Raw genomic sequence first — 21,827 nt, 5'->3', positions numbered from 1 at the left:
ACGTCGCTACAGAGCACTGCACACCAAGACAACTAGACACAAGAATAGTTTTTTCCCCAAACACCATCAATACTGTCAAACTATTTACTAAGTCTGCTACTATTACTACTAGTTTCTTCTCGTCATTCCTATTGACCCATTTCCTCCAATTTACGACTTATGACTGTAATTTGTTGCTTGTATCCTTAAGATTTTTTATTAATATTGATTGTTTCCTCATTGATTATTTGATCCCTATGACAAACATTAAGTGTTGTACCTCATGATTCTTGACAAATGTATCTTTTTCTTTTATGTACACTGAGAGTATATGCCCCAAAGACAAATTCCTTGTGTGTGCAATCATACTTGGCCATAAAGAATTCTATTCTATTATTCTATTACTCTATTACTCTATTATTCTATTCTATTCTATTCCATTCCATTCTATTTTTCAGAGTATAAGACACACCTTCCCCCCCTAAAAGAGGCTGAAAATTTAGGTGAGTCTTATACTCCAAATGTAGCTTTTACAAAGCTTCTTTTTAGCCCTAATGAGATGCTAATGCGATTTTCTGTGCCTTGCTAGCTAAGTAATCTTCCCTTTGCCTGCTTCTTTCATTGCTGTTCCCTCCGACCATCAGCTGAGCCTTTTTTCAGCCCTAACCAGGTGCTACCAATGAAGCAATCTTCCGTGCTTTGCTAGAGAAGTCCTTTGCTTGATTTTCTCATTGTTTCTCTCTGAAGAGAGAAGTGAAGTGTTGTATCCCACAACCAGGGGATAAAAAGCAAGTATGTGGGCTCAAAACCAGCAAACTAATGTGCTAAAAACTGACCGGACTAAAGCCAGATGAATACCTAAGTAGGCAGATTATTTTTTCCTTATTTTCCTCACCCTCAAATTTAGGTGCGTTTTATACTCCAATGAATCTTATACTCCGAAAAATATGGTATGAACAATGTACACAGAATGGAAAACATATAGCAAACATCAGTACTTTCTTTAAGAATATATTTTTTTTAAAAACTGAAGCATGAATTAGGGGCATATGGAAGACAGCTTATTTGTGCTGATGTAACCACAGTTATCATACTATGAAATATTTCTGGCTCTGATCATCCTAATCCCTAAGATTACAATAAATCCTAATAGTTCATATGTGTACATTCCAATTCATGAGTGGAATTAACCTCTGTACAGAACTCCTCTCCACCTTTTGATGTGCATCACATTCTTGTTTTTAGTTTAGAACCTTCTGTAGCAGCTGCTTCCTTATTCCTGAAACTTGATATATTCTGACAATTGCTCATCCATCTACCATTAATCTCTAATGCTTAGAAGTCTCTTTTCTGTAATGACTCTACCTTCTTTTGCTTGATGTTGATACTTGCTTATGAGCAGTGGTGACGCAGTGGTTGTTCTATCCCGGACCTACGCAGATGGAAAACAAAGGAAGAATCCACATGTTGATATTTCAAACCAATCTTTTTATATAAAAAGACTCATTTATACGAACCAAATTCATGCATGTGAGTCCATCCTGGCAGCTTCTCAGTGAGAGGAGTTAGGCTGCTGCCAAAGATCAAAATTAATTGCGAATTCCTTCATGAGATAAAGAGTCTCCAGTTTCGCTGACTTACATTTACAGCTTTTTAACATCTCGGCAGACAGGGCACTTTTACTCCAAAGGTTTTAGCAGGGAAATAACAGTTGGCTAGCATAACCTGGCTGAGACCTCAAACATTAACTGACTCCATTGCAAAACATTGAAACTCCACCCCAAATTTCCCATCTGCTACCCTTAAAAACCTATGGGGAGTGGTCAACAATTCCCTAGAGTTAAACTACAGACTACTGTACTTCCTTTTCTCATACAAGTATTCTTGTCTTTTTCTTAGTCATCTAAAGTGGGCATCCAGCAAAGGCTCATGGTCTTCCTCCTCCTCCTCCTCCTCCTCCTCCCCCTCCTCTTTTAAGTCAAACCCTACTGTCATTGGCATATCTACCACCTCTGGTCGTCCTTCAGGTTCATTCATGTCTATTTCTCCCTCCCTCACTCTCTGCATCAGCATTTTTGCCCTTGCCAGAAGCCTCTGGAGCCTGGAGCCTGTGAAAAACGGGCCTATTGGGCCCACCAGAGGTTGGTAAATGGACTGTTTCAGGCCTCCAGAGGGCCTTCGGTGGGGGTGGGGGAGGCCATTTTTACCGTTCCAGGCATTGAATTATGGGTTTAGGCACTCTCGCATGCACCATAAGACATCCATATGCACTTTCAGCACCCGAGGAAAAAAACGTTCGGCATCACTGGTCTAGGCTCTCTACATTGTGGCATCTCTGGAAAGCTGGTGGAGGCTTAATGTCCATTAAAATTGATCCTCTGCTCCTTTTCCCTTGGAAATAAATTTTGGATCTTTATAGTGATATAGAGAAGTTATATAAGCGCACCATGGTGCCTACCGTCCCTGTCCTATTGTCTACTATTGTTACTTTTTATCATTACTTATCTAATGTTTTATTTGTACAAATTACCACCCTATAATTGTTTGAGAAATAAATAAATAAATAAATAAATAAATAAATAAATAATTTTGAATTACCAGATGTAATCCAGGATTGTGATTCAAATATGAGATTCTCAAAAGTGTGCCTTGTTGAATTAACAGAGATAAATAAAAGCTTTTTCAAAGTAAAGTGTTTCTATTAAAAGACACATATTAAATATGTTTAATCAAAGCGCTCAAGTGATTTCCTCAAAGATAGCAAAAATGCAACAAACGCTATGGTTTTTGATAAGGAAAATCCAATTCAAAATATAATAGGGTAAAGGATTGATTAAATGAGACATAAAAATAAATGTTATCGATACAATGTACAGACCACAAGAAAAAAACATTTACAAATGAAATTTTACTGGCATGAGTGCAACTTGGCTAGGGTTAAAATTTTGCTTAAAGTAGCATGTTCTTGATTATCCGATCTGTCTGGAAGTAAGAATAATTGTAGATAGGAATAATTTGTGAAAGAGTTGCTGTAGGCAAGTTGAGGTGTCAGAAGTTTGGAAATTATAGAAAGTATAGGATAGGAAGGAGAAAGAAAGAAAGAAAGAAAGAGAAAAAGTGAAAGAGAGAAAGAAGGAAAGAAAGAAGGAAGGAAGGAAAGAAGGAAGGAAGGAAAGAAAGAAAGAAAGAAAGAAAGTGTTCTAGTTTCTGGTAGAACTTTAGCTATTACAAATAACTCTTACTAAATGCAGTATTTCATAAACAAAGAAACTCCATCTTTATTTCTCTTCCCTTTCATATTCAAAATACAGTTCATACTAGCACATTCCTCTTCCTCCCGTTATCTTTCTTAATTGCATTCCTCATACATTCCTCCCAGCCTTCTCCGTTTAACAAGATTTATGTACTCACAGCATGATTCAAAAACAGCAGAAATGACTGTAAAATAACATAGCACGCATTTGCTTGCTTGGGAGCTGAACGGAACTACCTTTCATTTTAGCCCTACAACATTGAAACTCCACCCTTCTTCCCCACTGACCCCCTGACATACCAAATACATCATTCCAGTATTTAACCCATTCCTCCCCTTAATATCTTCTTCCAAACACCTGTTCCTTACGTTTTTGGACCCTTCTGAATTTAGGATTGACCCAGCGAACGTCTGATTCTTCTTCGCTGGATTCTGGACTCATAGCCACATCCTGTGGCTGGCCTCCCACCTGTTCTACTACCTGTAAACCTGGGCCCACCACTAATTCATAAACACTATCTGTATCAGAGTCCTCAATTTCTTCATCATCCTTCAACTGATCAGGAGTATGTCCAACAGAAAGAAAGAAAGAAAGAAAGAAAGAAAGAAAGAAAGAAAGAAAGAAAGAAAGAAAGAAAGAAAGAGCTCTATAGAAAATATGGAAAATATCTGAAAAGGTAGTTGAGGGAAAGGGGGAAAATTTTGAGAAATGGTTTTTCAGTTTTCTTAAACAATACAGTACCTATAGAAGAAGAACCACAGTCACAACAGTAGAAAGGAGAGAAACGTAGAAAGAGAAGGAAGACAGATTTAAATTAGGATCCACCTAGTTTAGCACTGTATATCTCAATTTTGCACAAAGTCTAAACTGAAAATAGTTTTACAATAGAGTTGCAAAGTTCTTTACTGGTCTCCAGATGCTGGTCTTGAACTCGTCACATTGGAGAAGAAAAAAAGTTTTCTGATGGAAAAAGATTGGAGCTTTTGTTCGTGGGTATCCAGAGCCTTTATTTTTACTGGAATGAGTGAGGTTTCCATGAGACAGCATTTTGCATTTGTTTTAGCTGGTCATGTTTTCAATGTTTGAGAACATTTGATTCACACTAGCCCCAAAAAATAAAGACTCTCCTACTTCTGGGATGAGAGGATTATGTCAACATGGGTAAAAAGGAAAAGAAAAAATGATTAGTATTCAAAACGTGTGTGCTATTCTCTTTCTTGGCTCCTAAACTGGGAAACCTTCCTTCGTTTGGATAAACACCACTCCGGAGGATCTGTTAAATCCAATAAGACAGGGATATCTGCTTTTGAGACATACTTGCCAACAACTAATTACTTAGCTAAACATGCAGATTTAATTAAAGTTTGTTCCTTCTTTAGCCAAAAAGAACATTTTTACATTATTTTGGGAATCAGATTAGCAGCTTGAAACAATACAGTGAAATGTCCTGTCCTTCAGAACACACACAAAAATTTGTGACTAGGTCCAAATTGGAAAAGAACCACAGTTGAAATCCACTAATCTTTTCATTAAGTACAATATTCCCATACATATTCTGAGTAAGGTCTTTAAAAAGAAATGTTCCACAATACAGTGGTACCTCTACTTAAGAACTTAATTTGTTCCGTGACCAGGATCTTAAGTAGAAAAGTATGTAAGTAAAAGCAATTTTTCCCATAGGAAACAATGTAAAAGCAAATAATGTGTGCAAACCCACTAGGAAAGAAATAAAAGCTTGGAATTTGGGTGGGAGGAGTAGGAGGAAGAAGAGGAGGAGGAGGACAGTCGCTGCCAAAGGAAGAAGGTGAGGTGAGGGGTATCAAAAAAATCCAAAACTTTAAGGCTTTAAAAAAATGGCAGGAAACTGGCTGGGCCTTCGTGCTGCTCTCAAATTTCCTGGGAAATTTTTCCGGGCTCGGGTTCTTAAGTAGAGGCAAAAAAATCTTGAACACCCAGTTCTTATCTAGAAAAGTTCTTAAGTAGAGGTGTTCTTTTGTAGAGGTAACACTGTACTACTTTTCAGCTGTGTCCTACCTCCGCTGTAGCAATATCACTCTATTATGAGATAAACTTGCTGGATCCCCATAATATAACCATGTTGTCATCTTAGATTTCTGAAAATGTAATGCCCAACATCAGATATCTAACTGTAGAAAATGTAAGGTGGTGGCTGCTTTAAAAGCAGATTCAATCCACTGCCTTCATCTACCAGTAGATGTTCTATTGATGCCCAGTAGCGGGTTGCTACCAGTACAGTAAAGGACGCAACCCTGGTAGTGATTGCTGCACTGCGGTAGTGGCAGTAATAGGAACCCGCCCCTGTTGACGCCTAATTACACCTGAAAGCTGAACAGTGAAGAGTGGCAGGGGTTGATCTGATGCTGATAATTCTGAATAATAAACCCAACGGAACGGGAAGGTCCTAAATTTTGGCTAGCATAGCAAGTTCTGGTGCAAGGTGTCAGGCTGAAGCTGTCATGTGGAGTCAGTGGGGAAATGACTAGATGCAACCAAAGATTCTTTTCTCCGAGCCAAGGTCACCTTTTGTTCTGCCTCAACTGAAGAAAATGAGGAAGTTGATAAACCCCTGCACACGGACTGGCTCTCGTGATGAACTTGTGGGTGTGGGGGGTATAAGATGAACCTTAACCCAGGTGGGATTCTGGGAAGTATTCAGAATCGGAATGGCCACGGTTCTATTAATAAATCGAGCTCTGATCAAGAGAATTGGACTGGGACTTGATTTGAGTCTGGTAGTGAGTTCCATGCATCAACTACTCGGTTACTAAAGTTGTATTTCCTGCAGTCGGGTTTGGAGCAGTTTACTTTATGTTTGTATCTGTTGTGTGCTTGTGTGTTGCTGAAGTAGTCGTTGACAGAAGAACGTTTTAGCATATGATTTTATGGGCTATGCTTAGATCGTGCTTAAGGCGACGAGTTCTAATCTTTCTAAACCTAGGATTTTAATTCTTTAAGGCTCTCTGCACAGCTCACATGTTTTGGGACATATTTTTGTTGCTTTCTCCTGCCATCTTTTCTCACTCGGTTGTTTCACATGGAATTTTATACTATAAGACCCTTGTGGTAAGAACTTTGGAACAAATATACCTGCTGCATTCACAATGGCATTAGCCGGGGTGGTGCAGCAGGTAGAGTGCTGTACTGCAGGCCACTGAAGCTGACTGTACATCTGTAGGTCAGCGGTTCAGATCTCATCACCGGCTCAAGGTTGACTCAGCCTTCCATCCTTCCGAGGTGGGTAAAATGACCTGGATTATGGGGGCAATATGCTGGCTCTGTTAAAAATGTGCTATTGCTAACATGTTGTAAGCCGCCCTGAATCTAAGGGGGGCATAAAAATCTAATGAATGAATGAATGAATGAATGAATGAATGAATGAATGAATGAATGAATGAATACTATGAATGCATCCAGTGACTGTTTCCTGAACTATTAGTGCCATCTTGGTTCCCACACATATATGTATACATTAAATTTATGGCCAGAAATCTGTCATTCCCAGTTTTCAACAGAAACATGGATGTTCCTTTGGTTCCTCTAACACAATGCTTATGTGCATGGGTGGGGACCCTAACTCATGTTAATTCTGTTTACAGGTTTGAGCCCTCTCTCTACTTTGATTAAATTGGCATAATTGAGGGGTAACTCCCACGGCCGGCTCTTTGCACTGTAACTGTTGAGTCAGCTGCAACAAAATTGTACAAATACATTTTGCTAAACAGACAAACCATGAAAAAGGAAAAGACTGTTCTCTCTTCTGAAGTCCCACTTTCTTTGGACTGCTACAAAGCATTAATTCTGAGCAGCTGAAACAATTCAACATGTCTCCCCTGTGGATTTTGCTTCTTAGATATTGGGCAAAAAAGGGACTATAGATTCCATTCATCTACTAACAGATCTCCAATAATTCAGTTTCCTTTTATAAACAATGGCTTCAATTATGGTAGAATATTTACAGAACTTAAAAAAATGTTTCTGAAAGCCCAGCACTTAAGAAAAGACTTCTAAGTACCTTCAAAACCCATAAACACCACAGGGTTCTCTCAACTCCTGATTTCGAATTTTGGTATTCATTTCCTTCAACTGAAATTCTCTAGATGAATTATTGGCCCAATATATATAGGGTTCTGGAATTTAATCCCCTTCACTTCATTCGCAAGTGAATGTACTTCTTGTGTAAACTGTCACATTAACAAATGGGATTCAACTCCTCTGTTAACCCATGTAGGCCAAATTATAAGCATAGGTCATGTTTTTCTGACTATTTATTTATTAAATTGGATTTGTATGCCACCCCTCTCCGATGACTCGGGGCGGCTCACAGCATACATAAAAAAACAGGACAATAGTGTAAATCCAATTAATACTACAATTTAAAAACAATTAAAAGAAAAACTTATCGACCAAACATTCAACAATCATACTTAAGCATTCAGTGGTCAGGAGAAAGATCTAAAAGTCCCAAGCCTAGCGACAAAGATGAGTTTTTAAGCTCTTTCGGAAGGCAAGGAGGATGGGGGCAGTGCAAATCGCTGGGGGGAGCTGATTCCAGAGGGTCAGGGCTTCCACAGAGAAGCTCTTCCCCTAGGACCTGCCAGCTGACATTATTTGGTCGACGGGATCCTAAGGAGGCCAACTCTGTGGGACCTCACCGGTCGCTGGGATTCGTGCGGCAAAAGGCGATCTCGGAGATAATCTGGTCCTGTGCCATGAAGGGTTTTATAGGTCATGACCAACACTTTGAATTGTGCCTGGAAACTGATCGGTAGCCAATGCAGTCCACGGAGTGATGACAAGATGTGGGCATTTCTTGGAAGGCCCAAGACTGCTCGCGCAGCTGCATTTTGGACAAGTTGAAGTTTCCGAACACTCTTCAAAGGTAGCCCCATGTAGAGAGCATTGCAGTAGTCTAGTGGTAGTGTTCCAATAAAATGAATCCCATTGAATCAGTTTTAAGTCCATGGCACTTGCCCATTCTCCAAAGTGTCATTTGAATGAGATGTTGGACTCTAATACCCTATGTAAGCCAGTGTGTAGACCAGTGATGGCAAACTTGTTTTCCTTGGGTGCCGAAACAACATACGCATATGCTATTACGCATGCGGGAGTGCCCACACCCATAACTCAATGCCTGGGCAGGGGGAAAACAGCTTCCCTCACCCCCTGGAGGCACTCTGGAAGCTGGAAACAGCCTGTTTCCCAACTTCTGGTGGGCCCAGTACACTCGACTTCCCTGGAGCTGGGGCGGAGGGTAAAAATGCCCTTCCCCATTCCTCTGAGGCTTTCTGGATGTCCAAAACACCCTCCCAGAGCCTCTGGTGCAAGCCAAAAACCAGTTGGCTGGCACACACATGCACATTGGAGCTGAGCTATGGCAACTTAATTATCTTAATTATTTTAATATTAGATTCCTGCAATGCTTTCTACATGGGGCTACCTTTGAAAAGTGTTCAGAAACTTCAGATCGTGCAGAACGCAGCCGCGAGAGCCATCGTGGGGCTTCCAAGATTCGCCCACATTTCTTCAACACTCCGTGGCTTGCATTGGCTGCCGATCAGTTTCCGGTCACAATTCAAAGTGTTGGTCATGACCTTTAAAGCCCTACATGGCATTGGACCAGAGTACCTCCGGAACCGCCTGCTACTGCACGAATCCCAGCCAATGATAAGGTCCCACAGAGTTGGCCTTCTCCGGGTCCCGTCAAATAAACAATGTCGTTTGGGAGGCCCCAAGGGAAGAGCCTTCTCTGTGGCGGCCCCGGCCCTCTGGAATCAACTCCCCCTGGAGATTAGAACTGCCCCCACCCTTCCTGTCTTTCGTAAACTACTCAAGACTCACTTATACCGCCAGGCATGGGGGAGTTGAGACACCTTTCCCCCAGGCTTTTTTATACTTTGTTTTATGTTTGATATGAATGTGCTGTTTGGTTTTTTAAAAATAATGATAGGGTTTTATATGTTTTTTAATATTAGATTTGTTCCATTGCTATATTGTTTTTATTGCTGTTGTGAGCCGCCCCGAGTCTTTGGAGAGGGGCGGCATACAAATCTAATAAATAAAAAATAAATAAAAAAAATTGTCATATGCTGTTTTATTATTGTTGTTAGCTGCCCCGAGTCTACGGAGAGGGGCGGCATACAAATCTAATAAATAAATAAAATAAATAAACGGCTAGTGTGCCAGTAGATATGGCTGCCCTTGCTATCTGTGGCATCCATGCCATAGGTTCCCCATCACTGGTGTAGACCATTTTTATCCTTTGTCTCTCCCAGTTTATACCTTGCCTTAGCAACATTTTAGAACAGTGTTTCCCAACCATGGCAACTTGAAGATATCTGGACTTCAAATGCTGGCTGGGGAATTCTGGGAGTTGAAGTCCAGATATCTTCAAGTTGCCAAGGTTAGGAAACACTGTTTTAGAAGTCGTACTTGTGAGAGGGGTGTCCATAAAATATGCCTGAGGTGGAACAGGGAGTCATTGCTCACAGTCGCTCATGCCCTTATCACCTCGAGGTTCTATTACTGCAATGCTCTCTACATGGGGCTACCTTTGAAAAGTGTTCGGAAACTTCAGATCGTGCAGAATGTGGCCGCGAGAGCCATCATGCGGCTTCCTAGATTTGCCCATGTTTCTACAACACTCCGTGGCCTGCACTGGCTGCCGATAGGTTTCCGGTCACAATTCAAAGTGTTGGTAATGACCTTTAAAGCCCTTCATGGCATTGGACCAGAATACCTCCAGAACCGCCTTCTACCGCACAAATCCCAGCGGTCGATAAGGTCTCACAGAGTCCCGTCGACCAAACAATGTCATTTGGCGGGCCCCAGGGGAAGAGCCTTCTCTGTGGCGGCCTTGGCCCTCTGGAATCAACTCCCCCCAGAGATTAGAACGGCCCCTACCCTCCTTGTCTTTTGCAAGTTACTCAAGACCCACCTATATCGCCAGGCATGGGGGAACTAAGACGTCTCCCCCAGTCTTTCTTATATTTTATGTTTGGTATGTATGTGTTGTATGGTTTCTAATTGTTGCGGTTTTTTAATGTAATTTTATTATTAGATTTGTTTCATTATTATACTGTCTTTTGTTACTGTTGTGAGCCGCCCCGAGTCTTCGGAGAGGGGCGACATACAAATCTAATAAATAATAATAATAATAATAATAATAATAATAATAATAATAATAATAATAATAATAATAGTAATAATAGCAAAGTTGTGACTGCCAGATCCAGCCCTCCTGTCTGGCAGAATGAGCCAACTGTCTCAGGTGGATTGCAGAAGAGGCCTCCAGCCGTTCTTTCACAACCCTTCTGCCATTCCCCCTCTGCCTACGATCTACCCTCCAGCTCCGAATTAGTGCCTGCGTATGTGTGTGTTCTCCCATTCAAGAGCTGAAGTAAGGTACAAACAGTTGCTTCTGCATTTTGAATGAGGTGGGAGGGGGCAACATTTTTTGCCTCGCCTCAGGCACAAGATGTCAGCCCTGGCGATTAGAGAGGGATTTAGTATTATTTAGATGGAGCGAAGTGCATGCAAGTTTTTAAAAAGCACCCACATACCCTGCATAGCAAACTACCTCTGTCATTCAGGCATCTTTTTAAAAAGGCCCAATGGAACAAGGCTTTGTTGTCTTAAGAGAAAATTTCAGGAGCAGCCCATGGGCTGTAAGTCTGATTGAGGCAGCAGCAGCTGCAGGCAGAACTGTAGTTCTGGTACCACCTCAGTGACTGAATGGGCCTGTTTCATTCAAAGCCCATGAGGTGAGGATTTTAAAAAAATTGTAGGGCTATTATTAATTCTTGTTGGGCTTGCTGGATAGAATAACAAGTGTTGGGAGCTGGAGCTTTAGCAGTCTCCACTAGCTTTGTGTAAAGAAGCAGCCTTAGGTATATTTTTTGTAGAATTCACAAGGAATGGTAATTCGTTTAAATAAAGCAGGTCCATTGTTCAGACCGTTGCAAAATGACCTGCATCCTCACTTGAATGCATGCTACACAACAATTCGTTGTTGTTGTCGTTGTTGTTGTGTGTGCCTGAATGTTCTTGTTCTGGATATTTTATTTTTTTCATCCAGCATATACATCTTAATATTTATAGGGATTAAATTTCATGCTATTGGATTCCCCCCCCCCCCCCCAGCAGTGCTCAGTTGTGAAGGCAGAAAAGCAATTGGAAAGTTCTCCAGCTCAAATTCCAAAGAAATGAGCTCGGCAGTGTTCTTGCTCAGCTCCCATTAATTGAAATGTGGCTTGTCAAATGGAGCTCTGTAGGAGCAAGGCAGAGGTTAGGTTAGGTTTATTGGATTTATATGCCGCCCCTCTCCGCAAACTCGGGGCGGCTCACAACAATAATAAAAAAAACAGTACAGTACACAATACCAAATCCAATGCCCACCCATCCAGATTCCAATTGAAATTAATAATCTCATAAAAAAAACAAAAACAAAACAGTATATATAAAAAACAGGCACACAGTCAATCAATCAACAAAACAACATGGGCAAGGGGGAGGTGTTTTAGTTCCCCCATGCCTGACGGCAAAGGTGGGTCTTAAGGAGTTTACGAAAGGCAGGGAGGGTGGGGGCAATCCTAATCTCAGGGGGGAGCTGGTTCCAGAGGGTCGGGGCCCCCACAGAGAAGGCTCTTCCCCTGGGTCCCGCCAGACGACATTGTTTAGTCGACGGGACCCGGAGAAGGCCAACTCTGTGGGACCTAACCGGTCGCTGGGATTCGTGCGGCAGGAGGCGGTCCCGAAGATATTCTGGTCCGGTGCCATGAAGGGCTTTATAGGTCATAACCAACACTTTGAATTGTGACCGGAAACTGATCGGCAGCCAATGCAGACTGCGGAGTGTTGGAGTGATATGGGCATACTTGGAGAAGCCCATAATTGCTCTCGCAGCTGCATTCTGCACGGTCTGAAGTTTCCGAACACTTTTCAAAGGTAGCCCCATGTAGAGAGCGTTACAGTAGTCGAGCCTCGAGGTGATGAGGGCATGAGTGACTGTGAGCAATGACTCCCGGTCCAAATAGGGCCGCAACTGGCGCACCAGGCGAACCTGGGCAAACGCCCCCCTCGCCACAGCTGAAAGGTGTTTTTCTAATGTGAGCTGTGGATCGAGGAGGACGCCCAAGTTGCGGACCCTCTCTGAGGGGGTCAATAATTCCCCCCCCAGGGTAATGGACGGACAGATAGAATTGTCCTTGGGAGGCAAGACCCACAGCCACTCCGTCTTGTCTGGGTTGAGTTTGAGTTTGTTGACACCCATCCAGGCCCCAACAGCCTCCAGGCACCGGCACATCACTTCCACTGCTTCGTTGACTGGACATGGGGTGGAGATGTACAACTGGGTATCATCGGCATATTGATGATACCTCACCCCATGCCCTTGGATGATCTCACCCAGCGGTTTCATGTAGATATTAAATAGCAGGGGGGAGAGGACCGACCCCTGAGGCACCCCACAAGGGAGAAACCTCGGGGTCGACCTCTGACCCCCCACTAACACCGACTGCGACCGACCGGAGAGGTAGGAGGAGAACCACTGAAGAACAGTGCCTCCCACTCCCAACCCCTCCAGCCGGCGCAGAAGGATACCATGGTCGATGGTATCGAAAGCCGCTGAGAGGTCAAGGAGCACCAGGACAGAGGACAAGCCCCTGTCCCGGGCCCGCCAGAGATCATCCATCAACGCGACCAAAGCAGTTTCCGTGCTGTAGCCGGGCCTGAATCCAGACTGCTGAGGACCTAGATAATCGGCTTCATCCAAGGACCGCTGGAGTTGAAGTGCCACCACCTTCTCGACAACCTTCCCCATGAAGGGAAGGTTGGAGACTGGACGGTAGTTATTAAGCACGGCTGGGTCCAGGGAAGGCTTCTTGAGGAGGGGGCGCACAACCGCCTCCTTATAAAGTGGCGGAAAGGACCCCCTCCCCAAGGAGGCGTTGACAATCTCCTGGACCCAGCTCCGTGTCACCCCTCGACTGGCCGAAACCAGCCAAGAGGGACACGGATCCAGTAAACAGGTGGCGGAACTCACAGCTCCAATGGCCTTGTCCACTTCATCAGGTGTCACCAAGTCAAACTCCCCCCAGACAGATGGACAAAGACGTTTAGCCCCAGTCACCTCGACTGACTCATTGTCAGTCGACTCTGTTTCACAATTGGAGTCGAGGTCGGCCCGGATCCGAGCGATTTTATCAGCGAAAAAACGTGTTAAAATCCTCGGCACTACTCTGCAAGGGCTCCCCAACTCCCCTCTGATTAAGAAGGGAGCGGGTTACCCTAAACAGAGCGGCCGGGCGGGATTCCGCTGATGCAATCAAGGCGGCATGATACGCGCATCTTGCCGCCTTGAGCGCCACTTTGTAAGTCTTAATATGAGCTCTTACAAGTGTTCGATCGGATTCGGACTTACTCTTCCTCCATCGCTTCTCCAGACGTCTCTTCTGGCGCTTCAACACCCGGAGCTCCTCGTTGAACCATGGAGCTCTACGGGGTCTAGTGCCGCGGAGAGGTCGCAACGGCGCAATCCGGTCAAGAGCCTCCCCTGCAGCCTTGTTCCAGGCCTCAGCAAGAGACTCTGCCGAACTGTGGACAAGTGTATCTGGAATAACCCCAAGCGCCATCTGGAAGCCTTCTGGATCCATCAGGCGTCTGGGGCGGAACCTCCTAATTGGTTCCGCCTCCCTGCGGGGAAGGATTGGAGCCAGGAAGTTAAGCCGCAGTAGGAAATGATCTGACCACGACAAAGGCAGCACTTCTAAGCCCCTTAATCTCAGATCATTACTCAGTTGCTCAGAGAGGAATATCATATCGGGTGCGTGCCCACCCTCGTGAGTCGGACCCTGAACTACTTGAGTCAGGTCCATGGCTGTCATGGTGGCCATGAACTCCTGTGCCAGTCCAGAGGAACCGCCGAGCGACGGCAGATTGAAGTCCCCCAGGACGATAAGTCCGGGGAACTCCACCGCCAGCCCGGCCACCTCCTCGAGCAGCACAGGCAGGGCTGTTGACACGCAGCTGGGAGGCAGGTACGTGAGTAACAAGCCCACCTGAACCCCTAAGTCCAACTTCACCAGGAGGGACTCGCAACCCGCAACCTCTGGAGCAATGAGCCTACGCAGGCCAAGACTCTCCCTGGCTACAATAGCCACTCCTCCCCCCCTTCCCTGGGGTCGAGGTTGGTGCCATACCCGAAACCCAGCTGGGCAAATTTCAGAGAGAGGAACTCCTCCCTCTGGGCCCAGCCAGGTTTCGGTCACACAAGCCAGGTCGGCCTCCTCATCCAGGATCAGATCCCGGATGAGGAGAGCTTTATTTACCACCGACCTGGCATTGAGTAGCAACAACTTGAGCCCAGGGCCAGAATTACACTCATCACCAGTGCTTTGAGTTAAGCTCATGGAGCCTGAAGAAGGGATCGCTACTAAGCAGCGATTCCTCCTTCCCCTGGAACGGCTAGCTCCATGGCTTCCGCCATACCTGCCTCTCCCCAGCAAGACTGGGATATTTTGACCCTCTGCCACCCCAGAGATAAGTGTCCCCTCCCCTCCTGCCCCTCCAGCGTCAGGTGTGCCAAAAATTCCATTCATGTCATATTCATTCATTCCATACATATTATAATCCCTCTCACCCACTCCATTCCATCTATCACTCCCCTCCCATTCATTTTCATTCACAGTATTCCATTCATTCCAATAATTACTAAAATAGTCCCATTCATTCATGCCATCACTACCATCCTCCCATCCACTTAAAAATCCCCACAATAATTTAATTAAAAAGAGTTAATATAAAACTAATAGTTCATATTATTAAAATATTAATTATTAAAAATATAGATAAATATAAGTAATAAAAATAAATATATAGGTAGAAGATATTTCAACTGGTCAGTTAATTAATCAATTAAGCCAAGTTCATATAGATATCATCCAGTCTAAAAAGGTGAGTCTGAGGGATGTATGATGTTATTAGTAGGACAAACAGTCCTGAGTATAAACTCTGTCCTCTGTCGTCCCAGGTTTTCTCTTTGCCACTGTCGTTGTTATCAGCTTTCTCACCTCCACGACACCCCCGGTCTCTCATGGGTCGCCCCAAATGTCTACCAGTACCTCTGCTGTTATTTGAGAGGTATCTCTGTATCCCCTGGTCTTCAGTTATAGCATCCAGCAGCCACAAGGTTTTCATACTGTCAATTTCAATCTGGCAGTTTTATGGCCATTCTTCGGGAAATTCTGAAAGCACAGGCCTATATTGTTTTCACAAGCAATGCTAATCAGGCCTTTGAGTATGGTATGCCCTGTTTAAAAGAATCTGGAAAAGAAACATTTTAAAATCTGAGATGCATTGTTGTTGAGGGTTTTTTTTCCCTTTGGCCTTTCCCACTAGTGTTTACTGGAATGCAACCAGTTTCCCATAGCCAGGATCTGTTGAATTGGCAAAGGAGAAGCTCTGTAATATACAAAGGTTCTTAACCTGGCACAATAAGGTAAGGGGATAGTAATAACCGTTACCCAGCTGTGGCTGCCAGAATAATTGTGTTAGTTTTGATGAGACATTCTGCAATTCACCTGGGAAGTTCTGGTGCAGGTGTGCCAGAATTACTTGGATAGAGGGCTACATAATAAGTTGGTTGTACAGGGAGTTTAAGAAAGAAAGAAAAAAGTATCATGAAAAGTTAATTTATCAGAAAGTATTTATTTCAATTTACGAAAGAGGATAAAAGAAGACATCCTCTAATATCAGGGAGTTAGCAATTGAAATCCATAGATCCTCATCTGAGGCAGGGTGGTGCAGTGGTTAGAGTGCAGCACTGCAAGCTACTTCAGCAAACTGTTAGCTGTAGTTCAGCAGTTCAAATCTTACCATCGTCTCAAGGTTTACTCAGACTTCCATCCTTGCGAGGTGGGTAAAATGAGGACCCAGGTTGTTGGGGGCAATACACTGATTTGGGAAATCGCTTAGAGAAAATGGAATAGAATAGAATGGAATGGAATGGAATAGAATAGAATTCTTTCTTGGCCAAGTGTGATTGGACAAACAAGGAATTTGTTTTTTGTGCATATGCTCTCAGTGTACATAAAAGAAAATATACATCGGTCAAGAATCATGAGGTACAACACTTAATGATTGTCATAGGGGTCAACTAAGCAATGGGGAAACAATCAATATTAATAAAAATCTTAAGGATACAAGCAACAAGTTACAGTCATACAGTCATAAGTTGGAGGAACTGTGTGGTAGGAATGATGAGAAAAAACTAATAGGAATAGTAGTGCAGACTTGGTAAATAGTATTGAGGGAATTATTTGTTTAGCAGATGGCATTTGGGAAAAAACTGCTCTTGTGTCTAATTGTCTTGGTATGCAGTGTTCTATAGCAACATTTTGAGGGTAGCAGTTGAAACAGTTTATGTCCAGGATACTAGGGATCAGTAAATATTTTCACTGCCCTCTTTTTGACTCGTGCAGTACAGGTCCTCAATGGAAGGCAGGTTGGCAGCAATTGTTTTCTTCTGCAGTTCTGAGGGCTGTAAAAGCACTATGAAGCGGTATAGAAATCTAAATTCTAAATGCTATTGCTATCTGTAGTTCACATAAAAATACTTTAAAAACACATGCAAAATAGCTACTTTGGACCACCAAAGACCTGAAGAACTCAGGTGATTTTGAGAGGTTTTCAGGAATAATATAGATTTCTTAAGATTTGCCATGTATAAACTATTAAGCTTGACTCTTAAAAAGGTTTCTCCCCCCCAATAAAAATCTGGTATGAAAAATTTGACCCAGTTACATTTGGGGGACACTTGATGAACCCAAAGAGCCACATTGGTGTAGCAGTTAATGTCAGAAATTAAAAATCCCTAGGTAATAGCGTAATGCAGAAAGTAGGCCTCAGGTAATGCTTAGTCATTCAGAAGCAGTTGAGGGTGCAGCAACCTAGCAATTATGTGAAAGGTATTTAACTAGACAAGAGCTCCCTGCTCTTTCTCTCTGTCTCTGTCTGTTTGCTGTAAGCTGTGTGCTGTTGCTGTTCGTGGAAGTATGCTTTGAAGAAGCGGTGATGCTGTATAAGTTGGTTCCTGTGAGTTATTGAACTAAGATAGTTGTAGCAAGGTACTAGTAAGAGACTAGTTTATTGTATGTATAGTATAGATAGTAGTAGTAGGATAAGTAGTAGTAGTAGTAGTAGTATAAAGAAGTAAATATATTTTTCCACAACTTTCTACTGCTGCTGTGTTTCATTGAAGACTTCAACTCCATTTCTACTGGTCTGTGGCTGGCTGGCTGGCTGGTTGGGTTGGTGGGCTGGCTGGACTGGTTTGCTGCTTGGGCACAAACAGGCTAGCTTCCGCAAATGCACTTCTGATAGTTAAGGCACTGGGTTAGAAATGGGAAGAGTATGAGTTCTGCCACTTTAGGCATGAATCTTGCTGAGTGACCTTGGCCCAGTCACTCCTTCTCAGTCCTGGGAAGAAGGCAGGGACAAGATTCTTCTGAAATCTTGCCAAGAAAAATGCAGAGACATGTCTAGAGGAGCCAAGATTGACTTGAAAGTACAGTAAGGTAAGTTTTTGACCTTACTGTATCTTGGCTCTTCCCCGTTATTATTATTTATTTATTCATTCATTCATTCATTCATTCATTCATTCATTCATTTATTTATTTGATTTGTATGCCGCCCCTCTCCGCAGACTCGGGGCGGCTAACAACAGCAGTAAAATAGTACAACAAAATCCAATACTAAAAAACAGTTAAAAACCCATTATTATAAAAACCAATCATACATACAAACATACCATACTTAAAATTGTGAAGGCCTAGGGGGAAAGTGTATCTTAGTTCCCCCATGCCTAGTGGCAGAGGTGGGTTTTAAGTAGCTTACGAAAGGCAAGGAGGGTGGGGGCAATTCTAATCTCTGGGGGAAGTTGGTTCCAGAGGGTTGGGGCCGCCACAGAGAAGGCTCTTCCTCTGGGTCCCGCCAAGCGACATTGTTTGGTTGACGGGACCCGGAAAAGACCCACTCTGTGGGACCTAACTGGTCGCTGGGGTTCGTGCGGCAGAAGGCGGTCCCTGAGATATTCTGGCCCGGTGCCATGAATGGTTTTACCTTGGAGAGCTGAATATGTCATATCTGAAATCAGTTTTATATTAATGAAGACTTTTTAGGTGCTTCGTTCTTCTTTTCTTTTCCAACCACAATGGTCACCTCTTTTCTTCTTGTTGTTTTCTAGGCACCAAGCTGCCTTCCAACCGTCGGAAGCTTTGTCTCTGCACCAACAATGGCACCTTATCCCGCAGCAGCCCAGGTGTCTCCTTATATGGCGTACAGTGCTGCTCCTTCTGGTTACGTAGGTAGTCACGGCTGGCAGCATGCTGGGGGCACTCCTCTTTCACCCCACAACTGTGATATTCCGGCTTCCCTGGCTTTCAAGGGCATGCAAGCAGCCAGAGAAAGTAGTCACTCCATCACTGCCTCTGCACTCTGATATTGGAAACACGGCAGGACATCTGGTCCGATCCAGTCCAGTTCAGTGTCCTTTCTTTTTTTTTAACTCCCATAATTCTTCTTCACAGACTGACTCAATGAGCTGGAACTATTTTTCCATGATTTTCGTGCTTAAAAAACAAATAATAACTGCGGTTTGGTAAGTGTAAATAACATAAGGAAGGGATAAATGTGTTGTCTCCCTCTGCACTGCATAAAGAAGATTTGACTACCCTCAAAGGGCTTGTGTGACTGTTTCATTGGTAAAACCACACATATTTATTTTAAAGCTACAGGACTTTTTCAAATGTGCAATTGTTTCATATTTGTGAGAAATCATTCAAAGAAACCCAATAGATCAACAACTGCAATCAAATAGAAATTGACTTCTGGACCAAAAAGAAAAAAAGAAAATAGTTCTTATGGGAAAAAAGTATGGACGGATGAATAGTCATCATGGCTAATGGCTTGTGTTTTATAGCAACAAATTATAGAACCAAATGAATACATGGCTCTGTTATTTATCCTGTATTTTATTGTGATCACAAAGACAATAATGTTTTTTGTTTTCTCTTTGTAAATATGGACTTGGTTATCATCTGCATTTCCACCAGTCAACCGACTTCTGTTTTTCTTTTTGTTGTTAAGTGGTGACACATTAGACATGCTTTTCCCACTTTAGCATCCTTCAGTAGTCTTAGGATTGCACTTCCATAACATTCAGTGGGAATTCCATGAATTGCATTCCCTGTTCATCCAGAGTTTGCCAAAATGGGAAAGGATTTCCAAGCAATTTGCTGTTTCTTCTTCTGTGTGATGTCGTTTGCCTTCATGGTTCAAGTTTGGATAATTCTATGTTTGCAGCATAGTATGAAAGCTCCTGAAAGCACTTGGGTTTAATGAAAAGTATTTGGTTTTTCCCCCAGCAAAGAACCTAAAACGAGTACAAGTGGTGCTCATTTAGTGAACACAATTGGGAGTGGCAACTGGGTTCTTAGGTGAAGTGGTTGCTAAAGGAAATTGCAACTGTGCTAATGATCAGCTTTCCTTTGTTTACAGATCTGCAAAGGTTATAAATGTGAGGATTGGATGCAAAGTTATCTTTTTAAAAAATCACTGTAGTAACAATGAACAGTTCTAAACAAGGCAGTTGCTAAATGAGGACTACCTATAACTCTATATTCGCAGTGGGTTGAATTCAGAAAGTTTCTCTCACTCTTTCACAAATGAAAGGATGCCTTTTGCTTGTGAAGGCACTAGTATTCAATGAAAACTGCTGCTAAAAATAATAATACATGTAATAAATAAAAATAAGCAACATAAATTATGCCACAATCACCCATTCTATCCTCTTGGGTAGAGTCTTTGGCACAGCCTTTCAAGACATACAATAAATTATAGGAGGAGCAAATGTTCCCTTTTTTTCTTCCTTACTGTAAGCATCCTACTTACTTACTAGTATATCAACCCATTTATTTTAGTGGCAAATGATGGATTTTTCTGGCTATACTGTATAGAGAAAATATTTTCCATATGGTACCTAATCATCTACATTTGTAATACTGTAGCATCACTGACATGAAAAAGACACAGAGGGGGGGGGGACTAAACAAAATGGAAAGTTATCCCCTCTCTTTAATGTGAAATTGTGGGAGAGATTTTTAAAAAGCCAATAAGCCAATCCATAATAAGAATTTTACTTCCAGTTCCTTTCATTGGGTGTTTTGGTAGAAAGTGGGTGAATTATGATGCAGGTAACCACTGTGAAACCAAATTGTACTGTAATTTCTTTGCTTAGCTGAGTTCAGTAATTCCAGCTCCAGCCTCCCAGGTTATGTGGCCATTTTGAAAAGTGAAAAAAGAAAAAAAAATGTCTACCATTCCTGTTTTATTGAATGTAAAACAAAACTAGGCTTTTGGTAAAGTTTACATTATTGTACATAAGCATGTTTCATTCATAGACATATTGGTGGTGGTACTACAGATATTATTTATAATGTTAACAATATTCATCTTTTTCATTGCTGTATCCTTTATCAAGCAGCGTTAAATGGTCATTTGGGTTCCAATTGCTCCCTTATATTTTTTTCCCCAGTATAATCTTTTCAAGATGGTCTGTTCTCCTTGGACAATAATAAAGTTGTGAATATAGTTGGAATAAGCCTGCTCAAGCCTTGCCATTGTGTGTTGAAGATAACCATGAGAAGGAAAGATTTGAAAATCGACATTATCTCCTAGCATGATTAAATATTAATATATTATGTACTTTTGTAAGTCTAGTGCAATAATGTAAAAACACGTCGCTCAATACAGATTTTGAAAGACTGCTTAATAAAATTATCTATGTTTTTTTTTCCTGGCCATATTACGCATAAGCATACTGCTGGGAGAATAAGATAAGATCTTGTCTCTTTTCTGAGAATATCATGTTTTTATTTTTAAAAAGTCAACAAAGGTCTATCTCTAAGGCAATTCAAGGGAAATAATGTGTGATGTCATATTGAGGCTTCCTGAAAAATGTTCCAAAATATTTTCATTTTGCAATCATTTAATTGTAGATTGAAAAGAGAATATTCACAAACTGTAATTGGTATCAATAGACTGTTTTCAGACTCATATTTTGTTTTTAAGTACTGTACTGCTAGAATCACTTGACCAGAAAGTAAGTACAGCTTATTTGTAAGGCCTGAAGGAAATGCTTTCGCTTGTAATACGTGGTGCCCTTTGGTGGAATCCTTAATCAAATAAAAGCACTGTTACCCTGAGGCTTGCCAATCCCTTCAGCTGCAGGTGTCATTCAGAAGAATACTTGTTTTCATTAGTACTCTGAAGTTGAATGTCTATGGAGATTCTCAATCATCCAGGTCTTGGTTGGCTCAAAGGTGCTTTTTCAAGAGGCAATTGGACTTTCTCGTTTTTCTTTGAAGAAGTTGAAGATGCTTCTTGGTTGAGAAGCGAAACATCAGCCCAGAACCCAGAAAATCCAGTTGCCTCTTGAAAAAGAACCTTTGGGCTTACACTGGAGTTGGGGCTACAGCTATTGGCAACCCACTTGAAAATGAGCTTTCTTGAAATTCTTGT

General features: G+C 42.3%; 1 protein-coding gene across 2 annotated transcripts in view; it reads left to right on the top strand.

The window, feature by feature from the left end:
* The window catches only part of PAX9 (paired box 9), a 70,589-nt gene extending 49,427 nt beyond the window's left edge, over positions 1-21,162 (top strand). Inside the window, exon 4 of one of the 2 annotated variants that reach the window (XM_070755412.1) lies at positions 18,493-21,162. In XM_070755412.1, the coding sequence (XP_070611513.1) occupies positions 18,493-18,747 (255 nt within the window). In that variant the 3' untranslated portion in view covers positions 18,748-21,162. The remainder of the gene's footprint in view (positions 1-18,492) is intronic. The other variant, XM_070755421.1, reaches the window with a different exon arrangement.
* Positions 21,163-21,827: the final 665 nt, after the last annotated feature.

This window comes from Erythrolamprus reginae, chromosome 1 (assembly GCF_031021105.1).
Source record: "Erythrolamprus reginae isolate rEryReg1 chromosome 1, rEryReg1.hap1, whole genome shotgun sequence".
Taxonomy (NCBI): Eukaryota; Metazoa; Chordata; class Lepidosauria; order Squamata; family Dipsadidae; genus Erythrolamprus; species Erythrolamprus reginae.
The sequence above is the reverse complement of the archived record's forward strand: the minus strand, read 5'-3'. Positions and strand labels throughout refer to the sequence as shown.